The sequence below is a fragment of the Ascaphus truei genome, chromosome 14 (assembly GCF_040206685.1).
Source record: "Ascaphus truei isolate aAscTru1 chromosome 14, aAscTru1.hap1, whole genome shotgun sequence".
Classification (NCBI taxonomy): Eukaryota; Metazoa; Chordata; class Amphibia; order Anura; family Ascaphidae; genus Ascaphus; species Ascaphus truei.
Genome location: NC_134496.1, coordinates 33596010 through 33606795, shown reverse-complemented (window position 1 = coordinate 33606795; position 10786 = coordinate 33596010). Strand labels below are relative to the sequence as shown.

At 43.6% G+C, this 10786-nt stretch overlaps 1 protein-coding gene across 6 annotated transcripts in view; it reads left to right on the top strand.

Moving 5' to 3' along the window:
* The window catches only part of PLSCR1 (phospholipid scramblase 1), a 39554-nt gene that overhangs the window by 1896 nt on the left and 26872 nt on the right, over positions 1-10786 (top strand). For 3 of the 6 annotated variants that reach the window (XM_075570391.1, XM_075570392.1, XM_075570393.1), the window contains exons 2-4: positions 4681-4877; positions 5722-5754; positions 6480-6815. In XM_075570391.1, the coding sequence (XP_075426506.1) occupies positions 5742-5754; positions 6480-6815 (349 nt within the window). In that variant the 5' untranslated portion in view covers positions 4681-4877; positions 5722-5741. The remainder of the gene's footprint in view (positions 1-4680; positions 4878-5721; positions 5755-6479; positions 6816-10786) is intronic. The other 3 variants (XM_075570396.1, XM_075570394.1, XM_075570395.1) reach the window with 1 other exon arrangement.

Sequence of the window (10786 nt, the reverse complement as noted above, 5' to 3'; positions counted from 1 at the left end):
GCAGTGCAGCACTTCCGGTGCCTACTGCTGCTAGTGAGCGCGTGGGAGGCTGGGAGCGACAGTGTAGATAGGGCTCCGTGCACTGCTTTGCCCGGGGCCCCTAATGTTAAGATGGCCCTGAGTGCCGGTGTCCTGGCATTTACGCTTGTGCGCGTGGGGGGTGATTGCGGGTAGTTGAGCGCATTAGAAAGTCAGTTTTTTTTTGTTTGTTTACCCGAGCGCCGGTGAGCATGTGTGCCCGTGCGCACCGCGTGAACGTGGAGTTACACATATCCATATATGTAAGTAACCGCCGCAAGCGCCGCCCGCTCAGCGCTAACGGGGACGCAACCTTTGGTGCATTCAACTGTGTGCTAGTGCAGGGGTAGCCAACTCCAGTCCTCAAGGGCTATCGACAGGCCAGATTTCAAGGATATCCCTGCTTCAGCACAGCTGGCTCAGTCATTGAATCATGAAACCGTGAGAGGATTTCACAGTATGTGAACAAGTTGGAAAAAAAAAAAAAAAACAATTTGTTTTACTAGCAAAATGAAACTGTTCTTTTGGGTTTCTGTATATGTTGGTTATTAAAGGCAGGGCCGCCAACAGCGGGGGACAAAGGGCACTGGCGTCCCGGGCCCGTTACGCTTTTATACGGTTATTTATTTTGAGTGCACGACTACCCCTTTTTGAGCATCCTTTAACATTAATGGCTATCACAATGCTCTGCCTGATCTTCGAAACCTCTTACCATAACCAACACTCTATATCCAAAATCACAATCTTTGATTGGATACTCTGAGGCCTGAATATACATTCTTATTTTACATATGTATGTAAACATACATAAAAGGTGTGGGTGTGTTTGTGTGGTGTGGGTGTGTTTGTGTGGTGTGTGTGTGTTCACTATAGTGCCAGTGCTAACAGTTGATAGTTATTGTGGAAAGCAGGAATGACGCATCTACAATACTTGAGCCAACAAATTAGTAACACATGGCTGGCTCCAAGAAATTGGAGATGCTGTTTACATATTCTAGTGGGCCTCCAATAGTTCACTATAACAGTTGAAAACACATGGTTACTAAATTACTCCTAGTCACAGAATGGATATATCACACTGGCTACATCTGGCTTGGTATTCCCTATAGTAGTCATTCCGCCATGTTGAATTTTGCTTCATCTAAAGGGCAAATCCTTTCTAGGACCAAAGTGAACTAATTCCAATAACCTGTTTTTAAAGTGTGTTGTGTGTATGTGTGTGTACTTTGTCTGCTCCCTTTTTGTGTGATTTTGCTGTGTGATCAGAAAGTCCTTGTGCAGCCAGAGTCCCACCCTCCCCTTCTTGTCTCTAAGGACAGGGTGGGGATAAGGGTAACGAAAACACTTGATTAACAAACACTTGATTAACAAACACTCAGAGGCCCCTAAGCAATTCAACTCGCCAACCACGTGGAATTGCACCTCTATGAGAATGGGCGGTTTAAAAGAACCCCTAGTGTCGGTTGTGCTCATTACTAATTATAGTCGGCGAGTAGCTGCATTTAGAACATTACATCCTTGTTCGTGCATGGAAAGTGGACATTGTTTACAGATTAGCGATTTTATATTTTTCTGCCGAGACCTTTCCTCCGGGTGACGTTTTCGGTCATATGTTCTACTCATGGCAGCAAATCTTAATTTTAACTTTAATATAAAAGTAATGTATTTTGAAACAGTTCTTAAAACAAAAGGCAACTATATCTTGGTGACTATTATACAGTTCTGGTACCTAGATCTCAGTATGTGTACAGAATTCATGTGCACATGAAAGGTGCTGTAAGCTGGGAAATAAACATACAATCATAGGACTATTACAAATAAACATCTTGCTGCCTTTCACTTGTCATTACACTATAAGATACTAACAGAAGACTCATTACTATTTGTTCTCTGTGAGGCAATGGCAGCTGTAAGGTACGGCACACCTGTGAGCCCGTGACTTGTATATGGGATTAAGGTTAATACACCACTATCTGACCCACTTTTCACCTTCCGCAAAGGGTCCTCAAGTGAATAATGTCTCCCCTCAATCCGTCCCCATATACCATTCATCACATATGTGACAAAGGTTCATACACACAAAAATCTGTTGTAGGAAAATGTGTCAAAATGTAAATTATTCTCTACAAAGCATGCAGCAGTTCTAATCAGAGTGACAAGTATTACTTATTAAATTTTAGCTTTAATATACAAAGAGTACAGGGCTCAGATTAAAGGTAAAGATTATTACAGGAAACATACCGTATAAAATGCAGACTGTTTCTTAAAATCAAAGAAAGGGCACGTAGTGATGTTGTAAGACTCCTACTTGGAAGTCTTTTATTTTAAAATTGACGAATCTACAGCTGACCAATAGTTACATTCTCATAGTTTGATTGTGGGTTTCAAATACTGGCACTTATTTGCTGTGCTTGTGTATATATGTGTGGTGCCTAAGGCTCATTACATCTGCGGTGATATCTGTGTGACTGGTGCAGTGTTGGGTCAGGATATTAGGCTTTTCCACATTTGAACCTGCTCGTTTAGGGAGTTCAACCTTTTCTGCTGCATACACCTCCTAGTCTTTGTCTGGATCACACTATATCTATGATAATCACTATGTGTATCTGACCTAGCATTACCATCATATTAGGAGCAGTAGTCTGGTATTAGGACTATTTCATACCTCATTTGCTATTAAGGGAGCTCCCTACCTATGATTGTAACTTTATGCACCTACCTGGTACTATCAATATATGGTATTTTTAGGTGCAAACTAGGTTTTGGTCCTAGGTGGTTTACCTATATCAGCGTTTCCCAAAATTGCAGCGATTCCCCCTGCGGTCCCTCGCGCATGCGCACGACAAGCAGGGCCCGCTCCCTTCCTCCCCCCCGCTCCCAACGTGGGACGGAGGAGGAAGTCCTCTTCGGCCCGCTTCCTCCCACGACCCGCTTCCAGAGCTCACCTCCTGTGGCACCTCCTCCCGAGCCCACCTCCCGTGGCACCCCCTCCCGAGCCCACCTCCTGTGCCACCCCCTCCCGAGCTCACCTCCCGTGGCACCCCCTCCCGAGCTCACCTCCCGTGGCACCCCCTCCCGAGCTCACCTCCCGTGGCACCCCCTCCCGAGCTCACCTCCCGTGGCACCCCCTCCCGAGCTCACCTCCCGTGGCACCCCCTCCCGAGCTCACCTCCTGTGGCACCCCCTCCCGAGCTCACCTCCCGTGGCACCCCCTCCCGAGCCCACCTCCCGTGCCCCCAAGCCCACCTCCCGTCCCGGGCAGCAGGGGATATCGGGGGCAGCAGGGGAAAGCGTCCGGCGGCATTATTCCTATAATATCTGGAGAAATGTCATCTTCACTATTGCATCTGTGTACTTGATGTGCACACCTGTATGTGAAATGCCATTTTTACTTTTGCACCTCCTAATCATGAAGTGATCATAATTTGCTTCATCTCATTGCAACTGTTACAAATATCTATTTGTTCTTGTTGGAAATTGCTGTCAGTCCCAGGATATTTCACATTTAGCCACGCCCTCCGATATTCAACAGAACACAAAAGCATCCCTTTCAAGTTATATTTAAAAAGTTTCTATTTATTCTAGCATCAGGACAGCCATATTTCAATCCCTCCCCCCCCCCCCCCCCGCACTTGCAAATCCAGGTGTTGACCCCAGATACCGTAGTCCTATAAAACCCATGAAACTAGGCCTGGTGCAGTTTTACAGGTCATAAGAACAATTCTTGTATATTTATTGTATTTTATTTTTTTGCAACTCAGCGTTAACCTCATGTGTCTGATTAAAATACTGAATATCTCCTGATATCATGACAGGAGCAATTTCACGTGACCAATGGGGAGATTTGCTAAACTCGAATAAGGGGAGCTCAATCCTGTATTACCCTGCCTATTAAGCCAATGTGTGATCCAGCGCTGATGGCCCTTATTATAGCTCGTTGTATATTGTCCATGTATATACATTTTCAAATAAACACCGTCTTGAAAAGCTTCAACTGATCGCGATGAAAAGACCTTTTAAAAATGTTACAAGAACCAACCAAAATAAATATGTAAAAAATTGAGAAGTAGGAATGAGCAGAGAACTTTCAGTTTCAGAGAGGTTGTGACAAACTGCCCATAGTTTATTCAGTAACTGATTTTACAGACTAGTATAAAGTGGGCAGTATTTTATTGCTTAATCACTTTAACAGGTTTAGGAGATGCACCGTGTCACGTACGGCACACCCTGTGAGCACATGACCTGTATATGGGACACGGGTTGATACACAGCTCTCTAGCCAGCCCACTTTTCACCATTGCAAAGGTCCCTCAAATGAACTAACCCCTCAAGCCGTCCCAATATACCAGCTGTCACTAAAAGCACTCTTGTGAGCAAGTGACTAACGTATGCAACCAGGGTTAATACACACGGCTACTCTAGCCAACTCACCTTTCTCCTTGGCAAGGTACTTTCAATGAGTTAATATTAACCCCTTAGCACCAGATTCATTAATATACTTTGCGATTTTCATTACACACCCTTCTGTCAGAAAATAACAAGGGTGGGGGGGAGAACATTAAATAGAAATACAAAGAGAACATTTCCTGGCATGCTTCTATAGCTCCTGAATTAGCTGAAGGTGCTAGCCTCTGTCTTAATTGGCTGTCTGTTCTTTTGCAGAGGGGAGTTTTCAGCTGTGAGGCAGCATACCTGGCAGACCCGTGTTTGTAGTGCTTGTGTACTACTGACCTGCAGACCCCATCCCAGAGGCCTAAAGAGCATTGCAAGCTGATCCGTGGCTGGTGCCTTTGGCTCTGCAAGGATTACGCCCGTGTCCTGCATTCTCCGCATTGCTGGCAAATTTTAAGTTTGTTTAGGCAAGTCCTGGCGATTGCTAATAGCATCATGTTCATTTTCCTATCATGACTTTAATGAATACCAGCTCTTTTGCGCAGTAGGAATCTGGAATATTACAGCAAGGAACCTGTTTTGCTTTCAGAACACTGAGAAAAGCACTTTAAATTAATACTTTAACGCTATCAGAAGCAAAACCTTGCCGATAATACCACCTTCCCAGGTTCCCCAGTGAGAAGTATTTTATAATTGTGAACAGCTTTATTCTGTCAGGTACAGCTGATGCCAACAGCATAGACAGAACACTGCAGGATTGGTAGCAGTATGAAGGGGAGGGGGTGTAAGAATAACTGACACTCTTTTAAATTAAATAAAATGAACTGCAGCATTTTTAATTCATCCATTCTTAGATGTTACACCCAACGATATTTACATCTTAATCTCATCACCTTTTGGGCCAATCATTAGCCTCTGTATTATTCATATATACACAACATATACATAATTATCATATGCTTTCAGTAGAGGTAGTAGGTATTGTATGCTGCATCTTTCCACATATCCTTGTTTATGGTGTAAGGTGATTGTCTACATTGGTATTTGGATAAGTGCAGTGCAGGAATAATCTCTGCCCTACTTACTTGTGAACTCTGGTTGGCTACGTATATTTGTGTTCTCATTAGTACCTTCTCAAACTATATGGTTAATGTTAGTTTATCTCATGAGAATTTGTCTATTGCTATCGCTAGGCTAAGATAAAAATAATTTTTATAGCACTATATAACATTAGTACAGTATACGTTTCATGATGGTATGTGTTAGCGCTTCACAGATATATATATATATTTTTTTTTAACTTTGTTCCAGGATCGATTGTTGCCAGCAATATGGAAATGAAAGGTAATGTGGCAAACATTTCTTAACACCTACAGCGTATATAACTAATGAGTCCCGTATGTGAATAATTTATATTAAAAAAGGTTACCATATAATCAATTTATGGTTAACGTCATGGTAATGTTGGATAAATTATGATTGTTAAAATACAGCAGAGATTCGTGTGTTTTGATAACAATTTTTTTGTTTGTTTAGAATAAAAGATTTAATTATCCTTAAAGTAACAGTTACTTGTATGAATCTTGTGAATAAAAATGTTTTGCATTTCTCAAGGCACACTGGCTTCAATCTAATTAACTACTTATATTTGTCTATTTGAATGGTGGCTTCATAATTATAGGGAAGCTTTTACACCAAGTTATTTAAAAAAAAACAAATATTGACATTACTTGGAACGGCCCCTTTAAGGGACATAAGTGCCCCATAAAATTTACTGACATTTAAACAGGATATTACAATGTTGCATTTCAACAATGTCCTGATGCTTTGGGTCATAAAAGCATAAAACATGCAGTGTCCTAGATAACGGCTTCATTTCCTTCAAAACAAATTTCAAGCCAGTTAAAAATAATGCATGATTCTTTGGGAAATAGTTTTTAATCCAAAGCATAGTTGTAAGTATTTATCTTCTATTTTTTTTTGTTGTTGCTCTTTTATAGACCTCAAACCAGAAAACAATGTTATCGGGCATGTCTGGTTTTAATATTTTTCTTCAATTGTTCTAATAGATGAAAAACATGGACAAGATCCAAACATTGGATTTGGGAATCCAGGGCCAGATTATCATGCTGCAATGAATCCGGGTGCAGGGTATCCAGCGGCAGGGAATCCGGGCCCAGGGTATCCAGCTGCAGGGAATCCGGGTCCAGGGTATCCAGATGCAGGGAATCCGGGTCCAGGGTATCCCGCTGCAGGGAATCCAGGGTATCCTGCTGCAGGGAATGCGGGCGCAGGGTATCCCGCTCCAGGTTACCCCCCTGCTGGTTATCCAGGTCCCGGGTATCCTGCTCCAGGTATGCAGGCTCCTTATGGATATCCTCAGTACCCGCCAGGAGCATACCAAGGTAAGAGAGATTTAGAGAATGTCTGCGCAGTTTTTGTTTGGTTGTCAGCGTCTAAAACAATCGACTTCTTGTATTAATTACTAAGCTTCTACCTGCTAACACTGGGAGGATAGAAAAGAGAGGGGTCACGTTAATTGATGTAGGTGGCACAGTTCATCATTGGAACTATGCCGGGAAGTATTAAGATAAAGCCTGGGTGTGGCGGGTGAACAGAGCATTTTACAACCAGGGGAAATGTGAATTATTATTTTTTTGTAGCCCCCAAAAATGTGGCCGCCTCATCATAGTTTGCACGTGATTTACCAAACCTCTTTAATCGAGACCCTATATGTCTAAAACTGAGCACCTTATATTTCCCCCTAAATCTGACCTAATGCCCACTTTTTCCATCACAGTAAATTGAACTACAATCTGTCCTGTCGCCAAAGCACGTTGCCTATGAGTGACTTTTGACTCCCGTTTTTTTCTCCGTTCTCATTAATGGCATGGCTAAAATGTGTCGCTTCTTCCTCTGTAATATTGCGAAGAGCCTCCCTTTCCTCTGTCAATCTACTGCTAAAACTAATGCATGCCCTTATCGTTTCCCGTCTGGATTATTGTAACATACTGCTGCTAACAGGCTTCCCTGCCTCACAATTTTCTCCTTTTAAAATCTCTCAAATTCTGCTAAAATAATGTTTCTTTACCCCAAAGCAGTCTCTGCTCATCTCCTTAAATCCCCCTCCTTTCTTCCCATCAGTTTCAGATCACCTTCGACATTGTCCTTACCTTCAAGACTCTACCCATCTGCTCCTCCCTAAATATCAGCTCTGATCTGTTATGCCCTAGCTCATCTCCTGCACGCTACCCATAACTCATTTCTACCCCTTTCACCTCTACTGCTCTCTAATCTTAAAGCTGCAGTTTAAGCAATATCCTACATGTGTTTTTTTTTTGTAATAAATCGGTTCTATGAGAAAATACTTGTAGTATTAAAAAAAAAAATGTCAAGACATTTTTAATGTATTCTAATTTAACAGACATTTTTGTTTCTATGGAAACCATTTACAAAGTCCCATCCCCTTCCTCTTCTGACAGGCTTTAGCTCTTGAGCTATGAACTCCCTAGCAGTGCATCAATTGTATCTAGTAACTGCCTGGTCACATGGTCTTCCACACAGAACTTTTCATTGTGGGTAGTTTTGCAGCAATCGGTGAATTAAATAACCCGGAGAAAGCGATCGATCATAGGAGAACGGATCGATCTGCAGCTTAGCTAATCGCTTGTCAATGTGCAGATTGTATTGATGCACATATTGAATGGAAAAATATATATACACCAAGAAAATAGAAACCTACTACTCTTAAGAAGTAAATAAATGAACAATTTACTTATATATTTTTCTAAGGAAGCTGATTACATTGATAAGTTGTTTTAAAAACAAACAAATAAACTAAAAATCCTTGTATTTCCGTATATGGCATTACCTCTTTAACGTGGTTCTGAAGAAGGAAGAGTTTAGGAATGTATTTGTTCAAGAATTCCTAAGGTTAATTCACATACCACAATTATGGGCTCACCCCTGGGGCTTTTTTCCTGGAAACAGACAAATTGCTTTGTGTGGAAACATGTAGGGAGGGGCGGGGCCTTCATGACTAAATTGCTAATGTGGCCTCAGCCATCTGTGTCCAGCTAACCTCCAGGATAAGCCTTCAGCATTAGATAATGGAGTATAGTTAAGTATGTGTAGTTTCAATGGCTGCTTTTAAGATGTCCAATTAATATATTTTTGCATAGATGTTTCTGTACATTTTCCTTAAATCTACATGTAACGGATTTTCTGGCCTGGCCTGACCCACCCAATCTCATATTGGCCCCTGTGGTCTAACCAGTCCCCATTACAGTGTAGTGTCTGGTGGTGCACCTGTTGGCAACAGGACTCCTGAGTCTCCCGCATGATGTTGTGTGGGGATTGCCAACCCAGACAGGCAGCTGAGGTAGTGTACTTGAGTCCTACCTATATCCAGTGCAGCGCCTCCACCTCATCAGGATCCCTGCGTCCGCATGGGGATGATTCTGATGAGGAACTCCTCTGTGGTGCTTTCCTCTGCAGAGTAATCCCAGACTCACACACGAGGGTATCTTTGATCAAGGTCATCTTTATTGACGGTTCAGGCAGACTGCCCCTCATAGCGGTCGTACTTAGCCGCTCATGTTCTTGCTGCAATCCTTGGGAAGGTTCCTCCTTTTCTAATGGAGTTGCTTCCACCTCTCCCCTAAGGAAGATTCACCAGCTTCTCTCTGTCTGCTCTGAGCTGCACACAGTCACAGCTCTTGCATCAGCCTCTGCAACATTGTTGCAGACCTCCACATGACTCTCCTGAACAGAGTCAGCACAACAACAGGAACTGAACTAACTTTAGGCAGTTCTGTGTCTTATATCACCTCAGGAACAGGCACATCTCTGATGTCACTAAGGGTGGACACCAAGCATGTTGTCACTTCCTTTGGGACATATGACACCTCACCAGGGTTTGAGGGCAAACCTCCATCATGACTACTGGCAATCCTGCATACTTACCAGGTTTACTGCCAGCATGAGAAAGAGATATGTACACCAATTTTACACATGGCTACATACACATACATACAATTTTTAAATTGACGTGTGTAGCACTGTTTCCCCCTGATCACAGAAGCTACTAACGCTGTATGTACCTGTATGACTCTCGGGAGCCGAAGCCTCCGCACTGGGAGCCTGGGGTATTTATACATTCACAATACTCGTGGTGCAACGCCTCCACCTGGGAAGGATCCCGACCTTGCCTGAGGAACCCCTCACAGGATACAACCCAATAACACACACTTTGTATAATAAAACAAGAACATCCTTTACTGAGCATATATGTTCTTATCACTATAGGCAGTGGTTGAAAAATGACCAAAAAATCTACTCGCCACACAAAAAAATCTACTCGCCACCTAGTACCAAATGTGTGCTGCTTGGGCCAATATTTACTCGCCTGGGGGTTAAATCCACTCGCCCGGGGCGAGCAAATGTATAGGTTTGTCGAACACTGACTATAGGTGTATGAAGATGTATAAGACCAGTTCCCACTAATGGCACAACTAGCCAACGCGTCACGCAGGACGCAACCCCTCACCGTGTCATAATACCAGTGAGTCCCCTTAGTCACTCCACCCACCGAGTGTCCCCAAGTGTGACTCCCACCCTGACGTGATCAGCGCAGTAAAGTATAAGGTGTTGGTGCACTTTATTAAGGTACCTGCCGGGCGCTCCTGCACCCGGTCACTCCAACCAGAATGGATCCGGCGACTTTGACTCCCGTGATGTGGTCTCCACGTGGAAGGAAGGCTGTCCTCTGAGGTGATCCCACCTTGGGTCAGTCTTCCTGGATTGAGAGGGCTGGTCCCAGACTCCTCCTGAATATACAGCGTCTGCTGGATACCTTAACTTACTACACAGCTCTAATGGGGCAGGTTCCCTATCCTAGGGCCTGTCCCTGGAGCAGCCACAAACTTAAAGGTGCCTCAGGGTCTATCTGGGGCCTAGGGGGTTACTGGCCTAATGCAATGGGTCACTGACCCCTGCACCCTTACCACCTACCCCTAGCCTCTCCTGACGGCAATTGAGCAAAAGTATGCCCCTTGTCAGACTCTCCTTCCCAGGCAAATCCCCACAACATATTGGTTCCCTGGTGTCATGTGGTGCGTCCTAAGGCTCATGGGACTTCTAGTCCCATGCCAAGATCATGCCATCCCATTGTGCCATCCCATGGTCGGGGTTTTGCTAGTGTGATGGGGAGGAAAGGGTTAATACCTGATTTGCCATGCATTACTGTTGTTGCCCTGTCCCCGCCATTTTTATTCCCCATGTGCAGGCCATTCCCTGTCTGCGAGGGTAAAAAAGACAAGATGCATTGCTTGCCATACCCTCTAACCAACACATGATAGCAGATCTTAAATGTAAG